This window comes from Terrapene carolina, unplaced genomic scaffold, assembly GCF_002925995.2.
Source record: "Terrapene carolina triunguis isolate 2854851 unplaced genomic scaffold, T_m_triunguis-2.0 Scaffold706, whole genome shotgun sequence".
NCBI classification, from domain to species: Eukaryota; Metazoa; Chordata; order Testudines; family Emydidae; genus Terrapene; species Terrapene triunguis.
In genome coordinates this window covers 2,598,410-2,621,911 of record NW_020665057.1, presented here as the reverse complement: position 1 = coordinate 2,621,911, position 23,502 = coordinate 2,598,410, and the positions used below count along the sequence as shown (strand labels likewise).

The 23,502-nt window shown below is 39.9% G+C and overlaps 1 protein-coding gene across 1 annotated transcript; it reads left to right on the top strand.

Annotated features, from left to right (window-relative positions):
• The first annotated feature begins 486 nt into the window (after nt 1-486).
• On the top strand, nt 487-21,129 carry CXXC4 (CXXC finger protein 4). The gene is made up of 2 exons (XM_024206562.3): nt 487-1,547; nt 20,834-21,129. Exons 1-2 carry the CDS (start codon nt 531-533, stop codon nt 20,876-20,878), a joined length of 1,062 nt encoding a protein of 353 aa, XP_024062330.1. The 5' UTR covers nt 487-530; the 3' UTR covers nt 20,879-21,129.
• Nucleotides 21,130-23,502: the final 2,373 nt, after the last annotated feature.

The window sequence follows — 23,502 nt, the reverse complement described above, 5'->3', positions numbered from 1 at the left end:
CATTTCATATGCCCTCTGGTTATAGGTATTAGAGCCCTTGCACCCATCGTTTGCATGTCTTTAGCACTCCAACTGGTCCCTTTCCCTAGGCATTTGTCAGCGCCCCTCCCCAGGTATGCCCAGTTATTAATGCGTTTACTCAGGGGGAGGTGAGGCAGGATAGACCGGGAGCGTGGCGGTGGGCTCGTGGCTTTATTGGTTCGCGTGCAAACGCTCTGGAATTGCTGCTGAGTGTGTCTGTGTGACTGTTTCCTGTGCCTTGACATCTTTTTGGAAATGACTTTCTTTATTTTAGTTGTCACAGTTCCTGGGAGAATGCAAACGAAGAGGCTGCCTGACAATTTGCCGTCTGCAGAAATGTACCCCAAAGAGGATTAACACTCCCCTCCCCATCCACCCAGCACCCGACCCCATCCATCCCACCCAGACGACGGCTCCTGTGGCCCTCCGCCCTGCCCTACCCTGCCCCTCACTGGTGTCCCCCCCCTCCACCCTTTCTCCCCCTGTCACCCCAGCATCCCATTGCCACCATGAACACCAACGTGTGCGTGGAGAGCGGCCCCAACCCCGAGGCCCCGGGGCTGCCCAAGGATAACCACCTGCCCGAGGGGGCCCTGAACAGCCTTGTGGATTACAACTCGGAGATGGAACGCTACCGCTCCTTCGCCACCTTCTACAAGACCAACGGGGGCGCCTTCCCCCAGGCGGCCAAGATCGCTCGCATCACCACCCCCATCTTCCCCAGCGCCGCCGCCGCCGCCGCCGCCCGCATCGGCATGTCCCCCTGGAACTGCGATACCGCCACGGCCGCCGCCGCCACCGCCATGCTGTGGGGCAGCGGCGGCGGCGGCAGCAATACGGTCCCAGGCGGCGCGGCTGGTGCAAGGAAATCCTCCTCCTCCGCCGCCGCCTCCGCCTCGCTCCACGCCGGCAGGAGCAGCATGCACCATCGGAACGAGTCCCAGCGGCTGGGCAAGCCTGGCTGCGCGCCAGCCGAGCAGCCCGCCTTGCAAATGGCAAATAATAATTTCCTCTCCACCTTATCCCCCGAACACTGCAGACCTTTGGCTGGGGAATGCATGAACAAGCTCAAATGCGGCGCTGCTGAAGCAGAGATAATGAATCTCCCCGAGCGCGTGGGGACTTTTTCCGCTATCCCGGCTTTAGGGGGCATCTCATTACCTCCAGGGGTCATCGTCATGACAGCCCTTCACTCCCCCGCAGCAGCCTCAGCAGCCGTCACAGACAGTGCGTTTCAAATTGCCAATCTGGCAGACTGCCCGCAGAACCATTCCTCCTCCTCCTCGTCCTCCTCCTCCCTGGGAGCCGCCGGAGGAGGGGGGGCGGGGGGAGGAGGAGGAGGCGGGGGAGGAGGGGCAGGCAACCCTGCCAAGAAGAAGAGGAAAAGGTGTGGGGTCTGCGTGCCCTGCAAGAGGCTCATCAACTGTGGCGTCTGCAGCAGTTGCAGGAACCGCAAAACGGGACACCAGATCTGCAAATTTAGGAAATGTGAAGAGCTAAAGAAAAAACCTGGCACTTCACTAGAGGTCAGAGGAGATGATTTCTTTTTCCCCAGCCTCCCTCCGTCCCTGCTCAACCCCCTCCCCCCACCCCTCCAGTGCTTCTTGTCTAGCTTCAAGATGCAGCATCCCTTTTCTGAAGCCTCATTCAGGTTGTAAGGGTTATTGCACATGTGACACTGGCTTCCCTCACTGGCACCTGGTATGAACCCACCCTGAAAGTAGAGGGTGGGGGATGCTCTTAAATAAGAGTGTGAAGGGGAGGGGGGCGGGGAATCCCTTTGACATTTTTATTTTGGTCCCTGGAAAAATCACTATGGTTTCTTATAGTAACTAACATCACAGATGATGAATTAAAATCTTCGTTAAGAGGGTTCTTTAACACCTCTGCACGTGCTGGGCACATCCACATTGATGTGAACAATCTCTGTATGCTTATCTGTTATTTTAAAGAGTTCTGTCTGGTGACATGGAACAGAGTTTTACTTATATGAAACCAGGGGTGGAGGGTAAACACTTTTAAACCTGAAAGCAAATGGGGTGTTTATTTATTTTTTCTAACTTAATTGTTGCCATTATGAGATCTCTGTGCTTTATCTACTGTGTTTTCTATCTGACTGGTAATTATCTTTAATTTTTGGTGGAGAGGAGGGGGAAGAGAGCAGGAAAAGAATGTAGCTGAACACCTGACTTTTTAGTGGTCAGCGGTTCAGAACAAAGTAATAGCTAGTTATTTTCAGGGTGACTGATGGCAATTTGATTCAAGAAAGACAATTAGTCACAGAGTTAAATAGTTTGGTGACATGTGCTACAAATTCTTTTTGGCAATGCATTTTACAACATAATCCTTTTTTTGGTGTACTAAAATGTGATGTAAAAAATAAGCACAGGTATGACTGAAATTATGTCTGATTGAACTGTATATACATTTATTTTTACAATGTGTCCTCAGAACTGACAAATGTATTGAATATCACAAAGCTGTAAAGACAGGTTTTCAAGTTTGCTAGACATACAAAAGACAGACAGAGATGATGTTGTGGAAATTTCAGTTCATGTATTGAGTACAAGAGACAATGATAAAAATACAAAAATATATGTAAAATGGCTATTAGGTGATATTTTTAGACAAAGGAAAACAAGACAGAGGAAAGACTAGTAATCATATGTAATCCCTTGTCATTATTAAAATTATAGTGTTGCTGGTTAGATGCACATATCAGACGTGTCTGAAGGTGTCGGGGGGAATGGTAGATTTAGTACAGAGGAGTACTGTGTATACTGGGTGACAGATTAAGATTTGCAGTCACAGAAAATAGCAACAAAGTGAGAAACTGCAACTTTCCAGTTTGCATGTGTTTTGTGGTTATTTTCTAAATCATTGGTTGCAGGAGTTTTCTCCAACAAGGGGTGGGGTCTTGGGGTAAAGAAAAACAATCCTTCAGTTTGTTTGACACCAAATAAATGAATACAGCCTTATTGATATTAATATTGCCACTGAACTGAAGGAAATTTTGGTTTTTTATATTAAAATTTTGCCATCGTGATTTATTGTATTATATTGAGTCCCATCAAAATATCATGTTCATTCCTCCTTGCAAGAGTGAACTATCCTTGTTGAAAGTTTGGTTATTAGCCCATTTTTATTACATTTTCTTCAGCTGCTTTTTGTAAGTAATCCAGTATCACAGAAATACAGCAAATTATATGGATTTTTTCTGGTGCTAGACATCAGCTGTTAACTTTTGATTTCACTTACTGTTTTTGGTCAACAATATACTTCTGTTATATTTGTAGAAAGTTTTCAAAGAATGTTTATAATCACCCACTCTGCAATAAACAGATAATGCTGAATTTTAATATTGATCCACAATTTAAAGAGAGATTACTTTTTTTCAGTGGCACTTGTTCGTTCAGCAACGTTGAACTTTGTTATACTACTTAGGCAAAAAGTTCTTTTTCATTAGGCTTGTAAACCAAGATGCCTCTGTGGTTTATTATTTATGATAAATGATAGATTCCGATGGAATCAGAAAGTGAAATATTTCTAGAGGAGATTAGTTTATATGTTATCAGACTTTTGTATGAGTTTGTGTGCATTTCTAAACACATTTCACGAATTTCCTTGCTCCTGACAAAGGTGTTCTACAGCCTTAAAAATTGTTCAAGCATGTTATGAGAATGCTACCCATTAAAATTGTTTAACTGCTGTGGCTAGTAAAAAAACCATGGTTTTATTAGCCACTTGTGTACTTTCATAACCACCTGCCTTCACTGCTTTTCTTCATTTTTTCTCTCTCTCTCGCTGTCACACACACCTCTGCTGCTATATTATGACTGGAAGGAAGCAGATTTCTCTCTCCAGCTGTAGAGATATCAGTAGACGTTCATTCTCCGTAGGTCATATCCAGTCACAAAGCATGTCATGGCGTGTGGCTAATATCCTTACAGGCATGTTATTTGTCAGTAGGAAAGGAAAAGTTCCCAATTTGGATAACTCTCTATTTTTGGTCATTTTTCTTCTTTCTTCTTCTTTTTTAATTAAATAATAAAGAATGCCAGCATGACTGCCTCAAGCACATGTGCAGCAACACAGTTCTGGTTGTAAGGCAACCAGCTGGAAGCATGTCAGAGAGTGACAGGGCCTACATGACTGAACTGAAACAGCAGTCGTGGTTGCAGGTGGGTGAGCATAGTCTGCTTGCTGAACTGGCTTCTCAAGCTAGCTTGTCTTGTGGTCTTTGTAAATCAACAGATCTCCTTAGGTGATACACTATGACCTAGGTAGGCACCTTACTGAGACAATATAATAAGAATCAAGGGTTCAAGTTCCATTATATACATATGGAAATTGTGGTTGTCAGTTACATACAAAATATAAAGGATGTCGTCTACAAAATATGGAAATGACTAAAGATTGGAAGTGAAACTATGCAAAAAAGTCAGTAAATTGGTTGAAACCACTGAATTCATCTTTCTTTTTCCCCCTTAAATCTGTTCTTGTCCTGGTGCAATGAAGGCATATGATATAACTCTCAAGGTTAGTACACTAAGTTTAAAACAGATTCTCATTAATGCTTTCAGATTACCTGACCCTTACATTTTTAATTAAATGCTTCCCTTCCAGCCTTTTTTTCAAACTGATTTTATTTTTCCATGTTTTTCTTATATTACCTGTGCTCTAGTATTTTTAACAGAATTTTATCATTACTAGGTGACTTTATGTATAGTATTAATAAATGTATGAAAATAAAATTGATGCCATATATCACTCTGTATACTTGTGTATGTATACACTGTGTTCATTTAGATTTACAGTTAAAGAGGCATAACCATTTTTAGTCCAGAGAGATTACTTATTTTTCTCCCATTAGTACACGTTTATATAACGCCTACTGTAAGTTATAAAGACTAAGAGCCAAATCTTACTTTGTGCCTTTCTCACTCTTTGAAGTCAATAGGCCTGATTATGATTTCACTAGTTAGTTTTATGCTGGTGTAACTCCATTGATTTCAGTTGCACCACTCCTGATTTAAACCAGTGGAATATCAAAATCAAGCACAGAGTCACTCAACTGAGTAAGAGTGGGATTTGAGCATAACATTAAGTACTTTTCATACTTGGGCATAGTGTTACAATATTCAGTGTAACGTACTTTATTTGTAAAAGATACATGTTAATTAATTGAGTTACTATTGAAAAAAATAAGCATACTTATTTTCCATTCAAAAACAAGTTTTCAATATTAAAATTTAAATATGAAGGGCCTAATCCTGTTCCCTTTGAACTCAGTGTGGTTTTGAGATTGAGTTAATTGAGAAAAGGATTGGGTCCACTGATTTCAATGGAAGCAGCATTTGACCCTGAAAATGTAGCAGCATATGGCATTGCCACTAGGGAAAAAGGGGACCTGTGGGCAACCTCAGCACTTTTGCTCCTTGTTTTGGTGGCAAATGTGAACATTGTTAAGGCAACACTATGGAGCTCGGTGGGTAGGGGTCAGTTAGTGGGGCCTCAGAGGAGGCATTTTTCCTCATGTCTTTCTAGCTTTAAGTTACATATTTTGATGGGAATCAATAGTGTGTGAAGGAAAACTGGAAAATTGAGAGGGAACAGGCAGCTAATGTGAATGTCAGGATGACTAACTGGAAAGTCAGATGGAAGCACAAACTACTCTCTGTGGTTAGTGATCAGCTCACTGTCTGTGTTTCCTGTTGTGCACTGAATTAATTATTACTATTAGTTACTATTTGTGTTAGCATAGTGCTAGCAGCCCTAGTCCTGGACCAGAACCCCATTGTGCTAGGCTCTGTACAAACACAGAACAAAAAGATAGTTGCTGCCCCAAAGAGCTTATAATCTAAGTAATTGCATCAGTCTCTTATGGGCTCATTTCAAGAATTTGGTTATGAGCCATAAATCCCACACCAGTCTGGGACTTTGCAGTTTCTTCTTCGTTGTGCAGTTGTATTCTGCCACAATGCTCTTGTTTTTCCATCTCCATGACTGAACTCTTAGGGGAAGTGGTAGAACATTCTTAGGGGAAGGTTCTTGGCTCTGGAATTCACTTCTCCTTGCAGTGTACTAGAATCAGAATCTGGTGATTTTATTTGATTGTTTCTTTTTTTTAGAAACCGGGCAAGATGCATTTGTTTCTCTGTGTTTTCTTGTTTTCTGCTGCTTCTTCTTCAATTGAGCATGTAGCCAAAGAGGTATTTATCTTGTCAGTGGGTGGAGGAGACAGAGGCAGTTTTGCTGAAACTTTGCAATAGCTTTTTTAATTAATTTTTTGTAGCATTCACCTGGATATTACAATGATGGGTATGATAGACATGAATTAAATAATTAGTTCCCTTTGGCCAGCTGAGGTCCCATCGAAACAATGCGCATCACAATGACGCCTGCTACTGCTTCAAGGTATAGTCTGGAAGAGCTGCAGGCATCTTCACTCACTCTGGTTGACACACGGCTTAATCCTGCAGCTGCTCAGAAATCTCATTGAAGCCATTTGCAGTTCTACACATGGGACAGGGTCCTGCAAGGTGTGAAGTGTCTTCATCTTTCAATTAAGTCATGAGAGGCCAGTGAACTTGAGGACCTTGGAGAAAGCATTCAGCACCTTTCCAGATCAGGCCTGCTGTCCCTTTACTGATCAACAATTCTAAGGGGTTCTTGATCTTTAAAACTGTAGAGGAATTGGTACCTTCTTAAACAGAGATGGTATTTAATCTTTTTATTAAATTTCATATTTTCTTACAGTCTTTATGTAATTTTTAGAAATACAAACCAAACAAAAACCACACCAATTATTAGTGTACAATTCAACCTATTCATATAATAAAATCCCCAAATTTTTAGGTCACCATTGATGGGAGACATTCACAGACTACTGTTGATGAAATGCACTAGAGTTTTGTGTTGTGCGAGATGGGAACGAAATAGTTGAATGCTTTTTAAAATGAAATGGACCACCACCAAAGAAATCTAGCACCACCCAAATTAGGTACTAAATTGAACCTAATTTTACGGAATCAGACAGACAGCCATACCTGGTTAAACTTTTTTTTTGTGTTGCAAACTCTACTTTTTACTCAAAAATCATTTGAATTAACTAGTCTAGTGTTGTTCATCAGTAAAATGCCTGAATGATCAGAGATTAACAAGTTATGACAGTTTTTTGTATTTTCATTGCATGAAATATGTCTTTGCACACCTTTTAAAAATATTGTAGATTAAACAACTGATGAGTCAGGATTATGGATCAGATTCAGCCCCGAGTTACAGTCATTTATTTTAATGAGGTTGCACATTGTTTAAGTCAAGATTTAATTTGGTTCAGCGATCTTAAGGTATTATACCTTATATAAATACAATGGGTGAAATTTTGGCCCCATTGCAGTCAATGGGAGTTTTGAAATTGACTTCAGTGGGGCCAGGATTTAATCTAGTATTGTGACTGATTCATCACTGCAGTTTTCCAGTTTTACACTGGTGTAACTCCCCTGAAATCAATGCATATTGATTTGGTGGGGTTGAACTGATTGGTTCACAATTTATATGGTAAATAAGACCAAATATTTGTTTGGTAGAAATAAGCGCAATAAGTAAAATTTTGAAACGCATCTAAGGGTCTTAGTAACCTAAACCCCATTTTCCAAAGTGACTTAGGCACTTAGAAGCCAATCGGAGTATGCTCCTAAGTCACTTAGGTGCCTTTGAAAATTGTATCTAGTGGTGTATTTGTTCAGTGCTTGGATCATACAAATAACTACATTGTGTGGGCTATGAACTGCTTGCCAAGTAGTCTAATTTAAGTCAATAGGACTCCTTGTCTGAGTACCTCACCATACTGTTTATTCGGTGTAAGAGTTGCAGAGTTAGGGCCTAAATATTTGCATTTATATAAAATATTAATATTTTATTTTAATCGACCAGATCCTGAAGTTCCCACTCAGTTTATATTTATTACTTAGTCTTCCAAAACTCTTTCTGAGGTCAGTGGGAGTTTTGCTTTAGTAAGGAATGAGTTAGGACTTCAGCTGTTGGCACACTATGAATAGCAAATATGTGGAAATGCTTTTAAAATATATATATTTTAAAAAGTCTGCTTCAGAGACTTTGATAATAATCCCAGTTGATAAAAGCCAGTTACAAATTGGTGTACCACCATTAATGTATTTGTTGTATAGTGACCATTATGGTATTGATAGTGCAGTAAAACCAGGAACAAACCATTTCAAATTATACTAAAAAAAGTATCAATGAAAGGAAAGTTGGTACCCTGAATGTGTAGGTTTTAAAGTTGAAGTTTGCTGAAAAAAATATCCCTATGTAGGTAAACCTAGAACTCACAACTCTAATAAAATATTACAGAATCTGTTCAATCACTGGTTTAAATTTTAAATGGTCTTTGTGTAGGACATGTTGTGAAAGGTTTAGGGTAAAATTTTCAAAAGTATCTAAGTGACTTGGGCTCCTAAGTGCCCAAGTCACTTTTTGAAAATGTTCCTAAATCTCATAAGTGACTCTATGGGACTTAAGTGCTATTGAAAATGGGGTTCCTAAGTCACTTACATGCTTTTGAAATTTTTTCCTGTAGGCACAATTATTTTTGAGGAATAGTTTTGTCCTCAAAAAGCGTTCTCTGTTGTTGTAATCTATATATTTTGAGGAAAATTCAACTTATCCACGTGTTCTTGTCCCCTTAAATTTCTCCTTTGAGTGCTCACACTGAATAATAACGTTGTTTCATTTGACACTATTCCGCTATTTGGAAACTCAAAGCTATAGTGGCTTATTTTTTCTGTTTTGGGTGCATTTGTATTTTTTGCAGTCATATCTTGTTCCATCACATGCAAACACCTGTCCTAAAATTGAATTATTCTGCAGGGTAATCTAAAGCCTCCCCCTATTCAGCATCATATGTTTTCTGTTGTTTATTGAGTTATGTTGCACCATACTTCAGATGCGACAGCCATTTAATAATGTTGAAGCCTTAGCTCTGCAGGGGCTAAAAAGATCCCAGCAGGCTTGTTAACTTCTACTCTCAAACATTATGGGAAATATTTTCTCCTCCCTGGAACTCCTAGGCTTCCTCTTAATTTATTTTAAAACTATAAAAATCCATAGCCAGGTATCTATTAAGCCTACTGGATTTTTGCAGTTTTCTAAAGTTTCACTGTTACTTAATATTTAACCAGGTGCTCAGATACTACAGTGATGAGTGCAATATTATAAAAACCTACACTAGCTCAAGTCTAGGTTATACTTTGTGCCTTGTTCTTAAAGGGTAACAAACTCATCAAATACTTGCTTATTTAGCTACATTAGTGTTTCTTTTTTCTGCTGTTACTGAGTGTTTTTACTGAGATTACTGAATTCTGAACATTTCAGAAACCTTCCTTGTTTATTGTCTCAGGACAGTGCATGTTTCAGCTCCATACTGACTTGCAGTGAGTTACAATTTATTTTACGTAGCGTCTTTAATACTCAATATCATAAAACACTTTATTAAAAGAGCCATTTGTAAGGTAAGGAGAACGGAGAGGTTTTAAAGGGAGGAAATTATTCAGTGGCTTAAAGAGTGAGGAAGAGAGAGAGAATTCCAGATGGACAGGGCAACACAATGAACTCAAGACAATTACAGTGAATTTTGTAGGGAGTGGACACAGGGAAGTTCAAGATAGGTTGTAGTCAAAAGAGTGGAGATGAGGACAGATAGGTAGGGTAGAACACAACTACAGAGAGGTCTCACAATAAACAATTTTGATCTGGATTCAGAGCCAGGAGAAGCTCACAAAAGATCGGAGAGATACAACCTTACTTTTTATAGAAAAATAATAGCCTATTGCATTTGGACCATAAAGGAGAGAACTGCTGTAGTCAGGACAGGAAGTGACAAAAACTTGAATAAAAAATTCAGCAGAAGCTGCATCAAGGTAAGGATGAATTCTTGCAATGTTTCATAGCTGATGTTAGAAAAATATTCACATAATCAAAATATCAGAAAATATTATCTGTATCTAGTATGACCCTTGAGGTCTCTGGTTGTGGGGCAAAGTACAGATCTGATTTAAGGCGAATAAGAACAAAATTAAAAACATGAGACAAACAGGACTTTTTATCCAGGAGGAGCACTGCTGTAGTTGATGTATTCTGCAGTAGAACATTATGGTGAAGCCAGGAGCTGACAGAGTCAAGATAGGCCAGTGAATGAAGTGAGATGGAGAGTTGGTCTGCAAGGTCTTGATGGGGAAAGTGGCAGTCAGACAGCCAAGAAACAGTTCAGCCAGGGGAGGACAGTGCTGGAGATGATCATGGTTTAAAGAAGGGCAAAATTATTGATAATACTGAAAGCTGCATTGAGATCAAATAGTGTAAGAAGAAAGAGGAATTTGTGGTTGGGGCAGAGCGTTTATCATTAACTGCCCAAAGAGGCACATTCTTAGAGATGGTGAAAGGGTTAAAAACCAGATTGAAAGCAGTCAAAGAGTGTGTGCTGGGAAAGATGCTTAAATTGCTCAGAGGTTCCTGCTTTCTCCATGACTTTGCTGAGAGAAAGGGAGGGAGTGAATAAGGAAGGGTCTAATGAGACCTTTTCTGGTGTGTGGTGGTGGGGTAGTCTGCAGCTTTCAGAGCCGGAATAAAATCTCCAGTGGCGTCAATGGTAAATTATGCTAATACAATATTGCAAGGTGGAGGGGAAGGTTATGACAGCCATTTTTTTGGGGTGGGTGGGGGATCTACTGAGGAGGTGGTTTTGTTCATAGACCAGTGATGGTTGTAACTGGGACAGCAGTGGCCATTAGAAGTGCTGTGGAAGGGGTGCCAGGTTGTAGGTGGAGAGAGGAAAAGGTGACTGAGCTAAAAGTAGTGATGAAGTGACACAATATTTAGGCCATGTCTACACTACCCCTTTTGTGAGCAAAACTTATGGGGTGTGAAATAAAGACATCCATGAGCAACATAAGTTTCACCGGCATAAGCGCTCATGTGCACAGAGCTACGTCAGTGGGAGATGCTCTCCTGCTGACATTTTTAGGTGGTTTAATTATGTCACTGCACGAGCCATCTTACAGCAGCACGGCTGCATCGGTACAGCTGTGCCACTGTAAGCTCGCTAGTGTAGACATGGCCTTAGATTTTCAAAAGAAAGATGGTAGCAAACACCATCTCAGTGGAGAGGGGTTGCAGGAAGAAGTGTCAGAATGGAAAAGCGATTTGGATTGACACTGAATTCCCTGGATGATTGACAAGAGACACTCAGTCTTCACACACTAGAAGGGGATTTTAAAAATAGTGAACTGGTCTTCCACATGTCCCAGTGGATAGTGAACTCCAATTTATTCAACTTCTTTTCCATTGGAGATGATCTGGGTACCAGGGTGAACATGTGGCATGGGAAGCTATATAAGATTAGAGGAAGACAAGCTGATCAAGAGCTAAGGAAATGATGAAGTTGTTAGTACTGACAAGCTGATAAATGGGAGGAAGGGAGATGATGCTAGCAAACAGAGGACTGAGATGATTCATTGAGTGGGCACTGCTTGGCCTGTGTGTTTTAGGTTATTAGAGGAAGGTATAGGCTCAAGGAGTGCAATTTTGAATTTGTGGAAGGAGTGATCATCCTGACGCAGTGTAAGCTAGAGATGAAAAGGGGGAGCTGGAAGTGGATTATGTTGAAGGTGTGATCTCCTGAGTGGATGACAGTGACAAAACAAAGACAAAATGTATCAGGGAGGGAAAAAGTCAGAGGCAAGAAGATGTTTGGAGAGGTCATTAATATGAATAGTGAACTCACCAGTGATTGAGGGGTGGGGGACTAGATGAAAGAAGGGATTGGTAATGAAATATGAAACCTGTCCCCTGTAAATCACCAGTTCAGCCCAGCCCAGCCCAGGATGGTGATGCCTATAAACTTTAACACTCCAATGATTGTTTGGTGGCCTATTGTAAAATGAATTGGAGGTCTAAGTCCGGTGAGGGTGGCCACCTCACAAAATCATGCCAAGTTGAGTGTTAATTGTCATTGTAAAGGGACTCAGAAGGGAGGCCAAGGACTGAATGGCCTTGGAAACGCTATACAACCTTTTAATCTCTAGAGGTGATCCTTCCAGTTGAGGAATTTGGCTTAAATTCTAGGGAAGACTGTGCTGCTGCTCTTCTTGCTGGACCTGATCTGTGGATATGTTGAGTTCACCAGGCTTCTGGACTGTCAGTCTGGCACATTTAACAATCACTACATTGATTAAAAACAATCCCTTGCTCCTGTAAATTGAAGATGTCACAACTAATTACTAGAGCTAGTTGATATTTTTTGACAGTTTTGCCACAAACAAGGAAGCCTTTTTGTGACCATTTTTTGACTAACTCCGCTACTTTCACAGTGTGAGAAATCCTAATGGATTAATTGGTCATGATGCCCTATTGATTAGATCAGGGGTTGGCAACCTTTCAGAAGTGGTGTGCCGAGTCTTCATTTATTCACTCTAATTTAAGGTTTCGCGTGCCGGTAATACATTTTAACATTTTTAGAAGGTCTCTTTCTATAAGTCTATAATATATAATTAAACTATTGTTGTATGTAAAGTAAATAAGGTTTTAAAAATGTTTAAGAAGCTTCATTTAAAATTAATTTAAAATGCAGAGCCCCCCGGACCAGTGGCCAGGACCTGGGCAGTGTGAGTGCCACTGAAAATCAGCTTGCGTGCCGCCTTCAGCATGCGTGCCATAGGTTGCCTACCCCGGGATTAGATCATTTTAGGTTCAGCGGTGTGGGAAGGAGGAGCAAGGGTTGCTCACAGGCGGCGTAGTTCTAGGTAGAGAGAAAGGAAATATATATTTAGATTTGGTGATGACAACCATGCCTCATCTATGTCTTGAGATAGAGGTTTCTTAGAAAAAAGGTAACCTAGAGGACATTAAAGAGATGTCAAAGCTTGAGTGCTAAGTCGTGTTCCAGAGGATGATGTACCAACAGGGATTTCTTATTAATGGATTGAATGTTAACAAGAATGCCTGTGGGGGAGGGGGGGCTAAGTGATAGGGACTGATGGATGGTGTTCCTAGGGATTAAATTACTATAGTGACAGACTGTGTTTGTGGAGGGAGAAGGGAGTTTATAGCTGTTAATTCATAGCAGAGTAGATGAGAAGAAATAGCAAGACAGATTTTAGAAGGGAACAGGGACAGAGCTGGAAATGGGTCATGAGTGGTTTTGATTTTTAGTATTTTTTGTAATATAACCTCTTGATATTTATATTATGTTGATGTGAAATAGCCAAATGCAGTGTTTAGGATTACATTTTAAACTGTTCTTAATATCACATGAGCTAAAGTAAATAAATTGGATGCTACCATATTTTAATTTGAACTGTGATCCTGAAGGTACTAATTCATATCTCCTCTGGTCAGGTTAACATTTTTCCTAGCTCTCTTTACTACAGTGCTTCTACATGTCCCTTCTCCTTCCCTGAAAAATAGTAAATAGATTGTCAGAGGCCAGTCAGAACAAACAAGAAACAATCCCTGATCCTGATTGAGGCCTTTGGGCTCTATTTATTAAATAATAAATAAATAATAATAATAATGTCATCATAAGCAGCTTGGAAGCTGCCTTCAGCAGCTAATCAGCTCTGTCCTCAACGTCAGGTATAGATGAAAACCCATAGGAATTAAAAAATATTAAATGACATTCCTCTGATGTTGATTTCTTCTGATTCACCTTTGACAGAAAGCTTTAATTAAGGACTGTTGTTTAGGGCCAGATCGTGGCCGCACAGTAACATAAAGGGAAGCAAGATCCCCACCACCATCTTGCACAGCCTTTCCAGATCACTGCTTTGGGTGCAGGGCAATGGGGAAAGCAGGATCTACAAGTTTGCTACTCCCCCTCATGAGCAGATGGGTGGGGAGACGCAGAGTCTTGGCTCCAACCCTCAGTTTTTTGGCCAGCAGAGCTGAATTGGCATAAGGGAGAGAGTGTGCTAGAAAGGGACTGTAGCAAATTATTCCCCAGCCCAGAAGAAGAAGGGCAAAACTGTTCCTTTCCGAAGCTCTTCCTGCTTCTTCGGGTGACATGTACATGCCAGTGTTCAAAGAAGCGCTGCTTAACCGCACAATCTAGCCCTTAAGGATTTAGGACCAGATGGTGAAGCACCTATTTATGTTGGGGAGATCTTACTTATGTGAGTAGTTTCCTTGAAAGCCAGTGAGACTACTCATAGGCGTAGGTGCTCACCAACACGATTAGGGACTCCATGATCTGGACCTTAATATTTCACGGCTGATATTTTTTTCAACACTAGTTCTGGTTCCATGCAGTTACTGATCTGTATTTACTAACTGTTTTCCACAGTGATACTATTCACTGATATTTTTAAAATGTTAAAATTCTTCATCCATTTTTCAAAATTTAATCTCATGCTTTTTAAAGATGTTCCAAGTAAATTCAAGTAAAAGAAAATGAATATATGAAACAAATAATGTCAAATACTGAATATAAATAAAGACCATATCCTATTATCCTTATTCCCACCCAGAAGTACCTTACTCCATGAGTAGACCCATTTATTTCAATTGGGGCTACTTGCTACTGGCTACTACTGACAGTGAGTACAAGTGGAGAAATCTGGCCCTGTGAGGACAGGTCTTTAGTTCTGTAATTACCATCAGCCAATTCTGATGCCTTGAATTGTACTTCACTCCTCAAATAACCCCTTTGAAATCTGTGGGACTGCTCGCTGAGTCAGGTACTGAAAGTGAGTTAGGGTATGACAACCTGGTCCTGAATCAATGATTGAGTTTTTATTTCTATGTAGTATCCAGTGTAGTGGTTTACGTTTTGCTGTACAAACTTGGTGGCAGAGAAAGTCAAATGAGTTTCCTAATCTGGTCTGTTCTAAATCTGGTTTGTGTCAAATACAGCATGGAAGATATGCAGTACAAGTGGAAAAATAACTGCCAGTAAAAAGATTCATGTCCTCTCGAAGCAAATAAAACTGACTTTTAACATAAATGTTAAATCTCATCCCTGGTATGAAGGAAGACAGGAATGTGGCTCAGGTATGGTAAGAGATATTTTAACTCAGATTGTTAAAATAAGCTCATCGCTGAGTTTCTGACCTGAAGTACTCGTTCCACTTAACCGACAAGTCCAATCTTACGTTGGTTGTTACAGTATGGTATAATTTATAATAAATAGAAAGACAGGGTCTGTGGGTGGAAGGTAGCAGAACCCAGCAGATCCTGGCAGATGTGGAGAATGACAGCTCCATGGTATGCTTCCAACTTTGTCCAGATCCTATGGAAGCTCTTCTGTGGGGTTAGAACTCTGCAGGATTTTGTGAGGAGATGCCAGGGTTGGAGGGGGAGGACTGGAGGAGGAGCTCCCTGTGGAACCAACCCCCCTTCCCTCCCTCTGTTAGTCAGTGGATATTCATGCCTAAGTTGTATTCATGCCTACCTGAGACACAATAACTTGTCTCTGTGCCAGCACAGCTAGCCTGTTCAATGACAGTACAGCTCAGCAAGATCCATCAGGAGAGGTTGGGAACAGGGCAGAGAAGAGCTTGAAAAGGCAGCCTGTAGTTTCTCTTCTGTGCAGATTTCCAGGGTATGGAAGGTTAGGAGTTCACACACTCCTCTATGGTTCTCCAACCTCTCTAGCCTGAGGGAGAATTTCAGGGAAACTCTGTGAGTTGAATCTGGCATTTATTGGGTACCCCAAAGCCATTCCTATATTTGTAAGTATATTCATGGGTGGAACAAACTGGCTGCAGAGAAGGTGCAGATAGGGACTTCACACATGTGCACAGCACAGCTTAACTCTGTCAGCTTCACCTAGTCACTTTGAAGGGGACATTGAGGTGTATAGGTTACGAGGGTGTGAACCAAATCCCTGCAGAAAGCAGCACAAGGGTAATGGCCTTATACAGCTGCCCTACACCCTCACTGTGGGCTGGGAAAGGATTTCTTCTTCCCAATCCTTGCATAGTTTCCTGCACAAAGGTAACTTATTCTGGCTTTCTGTGATGGAGAATACACTCCATGTATTCATACCTACCTTGTCCCTACTCTTCTAAGACCTGCTCCAAGGAGAGTAGCAGGGGGAGGAGGGCTAGTCTGGTGGGAGAGGAGTGGGTGTGTTTTGGAGGATATAGACTTACACCCATTCCTGGACACATGAGTAGCAGCCATCTTTTATTAGCCTTCAAAGAGGAACCTCAGGTAAAATGAAGCTTCCATCAGCTCACAGCACTGCAGGTAATAGGTCTGGCTTAGTGGAATGGGCAAGGGGGACACCACATGCCTGGATAGAGCTTCCTGGCCTCCTCCAATGTTCTGCTGTTTTCTGGCTGCTTTGTGGATTTTGTAGAGTTTAGTAGTCCTTTAACTAACTAATGCTGTGTTATTCATATACATAAGAAACCTACTCAGCTAGTTACTTAGGCAATAGTAACTGGTAGCCAGCCCCAGATCTTGGGCTGGTAATGGATGCAAAATGCATTACATGCAGGAATTGTGAGCATCTATCCTTGGCCTTGAAGACTAGCTTCTCCTTATCCCTCCAGTCACACATCACATGGCACCAGACTCTCCAGCTTGTGCTAATGTCTGGTAGTAATGACATAAGTCTCACTGGGCCAAATTGTGCCATTTTTCCAATGGCCCAAGTACAGAACTGGACCTGTGACTTGGGGATTTCAGGGAGGGAATGTCCCTCACAGAGAGCCACTCCTTTCCCAAGCTCCCCAGTACACAGGGCATTGTGCAGAATGGTCCAGCCTGCTTTTTTTCTATGCAGGTTGGCCCACTGCACAGGTTGGTTTGGGGTCAGGAGAGGACCCAAGGGCCTCCATGTTCCATTTATGATACCTGTGTCTTTGGGGCATATTAAGGGAATAGTCCATGCACTCGTCCAAGTTCAGGGACTGTAATTGTGATAGGCCTTTGCACAGGCCATGCCAGTGAGGGAAACAGCTTCTTGTGTGCACCCCAAACTCTGTGCACCCTATAAGGGCCTCTCATGGCCTGGCGTGTTTACTTCAGTGGTACTAGTCATGTCAGTATATACTATTCAGCATGAATAAGGGGTTCAGAATCTGGCCTGCAAGTATCTGGGTGTGTGTAAAAGCCAAGATTTGAATTTGCTACTGTGCTTAAAGGGTTTTCCTTTAAAATTTACAAATACTCAGGTCATAACTATGTATCCTTCTCAAATACATTTCTTTTTTAAAATTTCCATATGCTGCTACAAAATTGTTTCCCTAATGCTCTCTATAAAATAATAATAGAAATATGTAATCTAGCATCTGCAAAGACTTGTATCGCAACACTGTATTAGAGCTACACTCACAGCAACAGTGTATACAGAATACATTTTTAAAACGTCTGAATTCTTGCACCAAAAAAGTAGCTGAGTTCAAGTTAAAATAGAGTCTGTGGTGAAGAATTTAAAGAGTCTGTAATTTCAGTATATTTTGCTGTTTTGCTGTATTGGAAGCGTGTGTATGTGTGTATTTGTATAAAGGACCTGGTCCCACTAAAGTTAATGGGCATTTTTGCCCATGTGAACAGATACAGGCCCAATATATATAATTTTTAAAATGTTATTTTTGGTGTGTGTTTATTTAAAGGGATTTGATTGTGTTTCTCTTATCTTAAAGCCAAAAATGTAATTCTCTAGGCTGTTTGTGTGAAGCTGACTTTAAAAATGCAATTAAAATATAATATTTCAAATGTTTGAGCTACTTCTTTTACATATGTAGAAAATACTTTTGTTAGTTAAAGCTGACCCAAAGAGAAACAGAATAGAAAGTTTTAAGCTTGAAGGTCATTTCATATCAGGTTTGTTTAGAGATAAATTATCTGGAACACCATGCTTTATAGCATTACCTGTTAGGAGAAGCTGGGGCTGCAGGTTTTTGAGTTCCCTCTTGGGAACGAGGCTGCTGTTTGTCAGTATTTGCACCTGCATGAGCAGTGAAGGCTGCCTTAAACAATGCTGATCAACTCCAATTCTATTCCTTACTTCCCCCTCCCCCTAACTTCCAGGGGAATCTGTTTTTCCTGTCACTCAGGATAATGATTCCCTGCAAGCATAACCGAGATTCAGAAACTCACTGTAATCTCATCAAGAGTTTGATTCCCCAGCTGGGACTCTTGAATTTATATAACCAGAAGGTAGATGGTCATTGCACTTAAGCTTATGGATTGGTGTGCTGAGCCACCAAACTGGCTGAAAGATCTCTTTTCTCCTGGCTATAGTCTTGTCTGTTGTGAGGGTAAAAATCAAAACATTTCATCCCATAAATTGGGTTTGAGCTAATTTGATCCATCTATTCAATCCTCATTTTTTTTGTTTTTGTGTGGTTTAATGATTGAAAATAGTCACAGCTGATTCCCCAGTCAGTGGCTAGTGCAATAGATATTTAATTATATAATATATGTTTAATTATAATTTCCTCTGCCGATGCAAAAGACCTTATCTTGTAGTTTTTCAGAAGCACAGATATTAAACAGCAGCTTTGCCCTTCAGAAATATTATTCTATGTATTTAAAGGTCTGATTGACCTTTTAATCAGACACTGCACCTTTACTTCCAGCTGATACGACAATGTCTGACAGAGTAACTCAACTTGATGCTGCAAGAAAGTAAATAAATGCCAGCTCAACCCCAGATATATAAAAAAGTATTCATAGTGGAATATTTAAATGTTGCTTTCAAAGACAATATGTAAAGGTAATACTTATCCGTGATTAGCCATTCTTCTGAGGTTGATTTAGACATATGGTTGCTTGCTATTGTTCTAAACTCAGGCTTCTTTTATAGTCAACTTCTTTATAAATTATAAATTATATTATCAGCAGCCATCTTACAACCTACACAGAACTCTGTGGATAGTCTAGCAAGCATATCGTCTCTCTTCGGTATACCTTTGAAGGAAGCTTTGCTTTGCTTTTGTCATTACAGGTACATACCCTAGAACTGAGCATGTGTGACAGAATAGAATAGGAATTGTTAAAGGGGACATAATCAGTACTTATTTTAGCACATACTAACAAAGAACACTCAAATATTCAGAGCATATTTATACAACAACCAAACTTGTTTTTGGAAGCTAATTTTCAGATGATTTATTAAACTTTAACATTCATAGATAGAAGTAGGATATTGAATAGTTTAGAATTCTGATTACACAGCAGAAATTCTTTCTTCTCTGATATTCCTGTGGGAATGAATGATAAAGATAAAACAAGAGGAACTCTGCTTCCTTTTCATCCCCTTGCTATATTTATTAAACTGATTAATTTTAAGTATTTCTGCAAGGGGACCTGCATACTGTTTGAGCCTGGTTATTACAACTGATTACTTTTATGGTATAAAATGTTTGCCGTGGTAATTATTAGTTTTGTAGAACTTTGAAAAGATGCCTTAACTCATATAACTGATTGGCGGTGCCTCAGAGCATCTAGTGCTGCATTCATAAAAATTTCTGGGTGTATGATTTATTAGCTGTATTTTGGAATGGAAACATTTAAAGGACCGCCATAAAAATATAGTTTAAAGACTGCTTTTTTTCAGTGGCATTCTTTAATTAAAGCTTCAACATAATCCACAAGAACTATTTCAACACAAATATATTTATCTGCAATTTCCTTAAGACCGTGTATTAGGTTTTTTAGTTACACTTCTTCAGATACGATATTTGCTTATGTGGATATTTCTTAATGAACCAAATACAGCAGGATGGGATAACTGATGTGAATTGGCATGTAGTGATTTAAGGGACTGATCTTGCTCTCACAGCAGTCAGTGTAAAGTCATTAGCTATAGTAGGAGCAGAAATAGACCCCATAGTCCAATCTTTTGGGATGCGAGCACCATCAACCCACATTGAATGCAGAGGGAATTGAGGGCACTCAGTACCTCATAGAAAGCACTCAGCACCTTGCAAGATCATGGTTTAAGTCCTTCCTTGTATGTTCAAACTTGGGTGCCAAAAGCTGGGTGTCCAAGGGCTGATTAAGGTACTTAAGAGAGTGGTGCAATTTTCAGAAGTACTGAAAGCTTGCCTGCAGTGGGAGTTGTGGGTGCTCAGCACCTGGGGAAAGTAAGCCATTTTTATTTAAGGCCCAGATCCAGGAAAGCATTTATGCATGTGCTCAACATTAAGCAAGTCACTATTCTTGTTGAAGTCAGTTGGACCATTCACATGCTTAAAGTTCAAGCTCTAGTGCTTTGCTGGATCTGAACCTAAGTGCCAAAATATGGAATGAGATGGCCAACTCTACGTTGAAAATGTTGCCCTATTCTCCCAAGACATCAACACAGGTGCATCAGTTCACAGTGCACATTGTGATCATTAGATCAATGTCTTTATTATTCTTGCATTAAAAAAAATGTCTTGCCAAAGTGTGTGTCTGCAAAACCACCCAACTATAAGCATACACCCAATAAGTCAGTGGATAGGCAGAAACCTTTTCAAAATGGTATGGCTATTCCATGACTACTCTCCATTTTCCTGGCTATATGTCCTAGATGTTTATAATTATGTTTTCATTTCCATGACTTTATTGTTTAATTAAAGAGGAAATAGATAGTACATAGTGTATGTATGTATAAAATCCTGAAATGGCACATTTTTAGAAGGAGGACGTTTCTATTAATTGTTGAGTTATGTGAGGCATCATGTTATATCTAGATAACTAAAAATATGGCTGAAATGTAAAGGAAAAACAACAAGAAGAAATCTTATTTTATAATGCCACAGAAAGAAAGCTTAACTTGTTTTCTTGCTTTTTTTTATAGAGAACACCTGTTCCCAGCGCTGAAGCATTCCGATGGTTCTTTTAAGCAGTAGTATATCTTATTTTCAAGGCAGTCCGAAGTGAATGGCAAGCTAAAGTCTTGTTTTAAGAAACTGCTTAGTCCACCATTGAAGAATATACTCAGATACTATTTTCATTTATGTATAGGGGTTTCCTCAAAAACAAAACTTAAACAATCTGGGAGCCTGGGGAATTGGCCAGTTTATTCACATTCAGTACACTGAATCTTTATTTGATGTAACTTAGCTATACTAGTGAAGTTGTTGTCTATTTTTAAAGTGGCTGTACAAAAAAAAAAGTTTGGGTAAACCCCTGCTATAAAATCATGTATCTTTGAAAAGTAACATATCTATACTTCATTTTCAAATATATGTGTTTCAGTACTGTAAACTGTACAGATAGCAGCTTGTATTTTGTGTGTTTAGACACAAGGAGACAATCATGTCTGAGCATCTATGGAGATTAACGGTTTGTACACAACAGTGTGGTTCTGCAAGTTAAATCTGGAGCAATAAATTCTAGCTTTAAATATTATTTTGCTGACTGTTTAGCAGCAGCAGCAGCACTATTTTACCATGCATCCTTCCATAGAGACTTGATGCCAAGTTTTACAAGATTAAAAGATTATGATGCATCTAGCAATTACCTTCAGTTGTATTGTTGTAAGAGGGGAAGACATAAAATCTAAGATTAATCTTTTTGAGCACTATTTTAGAGTAGTGGTTGTGCACTTGCATTGCTTCCGAAAGAGCTTTACAGAAGGGTATCCCTCCAAAGTAACACACCGTAGCTGACTTGCTTTTGACTGTGCTGTAGGGTGAAATGCACAGTATAGATGGACATGCGGAATCAGTCATTTATATATAGCATGTTCTAGCATACAAAATGAAAAGAGTACCATATCTGAGAAAAATCTATGACTCAATGTATTTACCTTCCCACTAAGAGTTGCTATGTAGGTTTTTTCAATAGACGGAATAATTTTTTTATAAAATATATGAAAATATTTTCGCTCCATGTGCAACATTTAGAGATTAGACTAGTTTATAAATTTAGACAGGCTTGAATATCTCCTGCTGTTGTGCAGGCCATGAGAGCCTGGGTATTTTTTAAGTATATAAGAAAACCCCACATTTTTTCAATGAGTGACTATTTGTCCCCACACATCTTTCTTTGTCCACTGATCTTGGGCTTGCTGAATCACTGGTCTCTTGGGCCTATAGTAGAATGCCTCACCATTCTTTCTCCTGTACTAGCTATGTATACAGAACATTTACTCCTCATAAAGGCAGAGCATGGAGTTATATAATTCAGATGTAATACAAGGATATGGAGGATACTGAGTTTATGTACACTTCATACAGATTACCTCATCACCTATTTATAGCTTGGCTTTGTTTTCACTCACGTGAAAAGGCCACCCCATGAAAGTAAGAGAATGCTGTTACGCCACATATTATATATGTTTAGTATTTTATACAAGATAGGATGATAAATGCTAGTAGCGTCACAGAAAAGCATGGAAATAACAGGCTAATGATGCAGAGAGTGTACCAATAGCATAGTATTTCAGCACTTTCTCCATTATCTGCTAATTGTTTCATACTGTTGGCACATGGCCACACTCACTTGCTTGACAAATATTGGGGGGTTAGGTGAGCAGCAGAGTGTGTCATCAGCTGTCTGTGGAGAGTCAGAGTTCTGGGAAAGTCTGAGGACTGACGAACCCTGGCAATGGTCAAGCAACCTAAGGGCAGCGGATGGGAGGAGAAGCATCCTAGAATTGGCTGTGTAGCAGCAAGGGTCAGTAGAAGGGCTGGGACACAGTTGAAGAGCATCAGAGGACTGGTGTGTTGAGCTGGAGGAGATTGCACGTGCATTCTAAAGGTTAGGGCTGACACACATGTCCTGGGTTCCGTGTAGCATGACATCTTACATGTAATTTCAGAAAATAAATGCCATCTTTAACGTGCTCCCAACATGTGCCCCCTCTTATATTTTATAAAAGATCATTAATTAAACAATCATAAAATAAGCTTTACATTCATTTACTTGGCAGCTTTGTACCTGATGTTATTTCATTTAAGACTTTCTGGTTAAGGCCTCCGTTATTTACTGCTGGACCAATGAGAGCTACATAAGGTCTTCTTTACCAAATGGATAATTGATTTAAAAACTGACTGAAGCCTTATTTGCACATCTGGCTGGTGAGCTTGCCTTGCTTTTTGGAAAATTGTGATTGCTCTGACAGAAGTAGAGACAAAATTCAGTTCAGGCTACATTAGGTGTACAAAGATATTCATAGCAATGTACTTACTGTCTAATACCCTAATGTTGCATGTCTTGATGTGGTTTCTTTTTTTGTTTTGTTGTTTTGTTTTCAAGAACTGATGGATCTGTATATTGTAATTGTGGTGTTTTACGTCAAATCAAAATTGTTAAGAAAAGCAAACAAACCTGTTAATTATTAAAAATGAACAAGGATTGATTTTCTTTGATTCCCACATATGTCTTTTTTTGGACATTGTTTCTTTATATCATCAAATTTTTCCATATTGGTAAAACAATATTTATATGATGTAGTGCATAGAGAGCATTTTGGTTTTTGATGTTTGAAGAAGGAAATCCCTTTTCTGGCCTCTCTCTTTC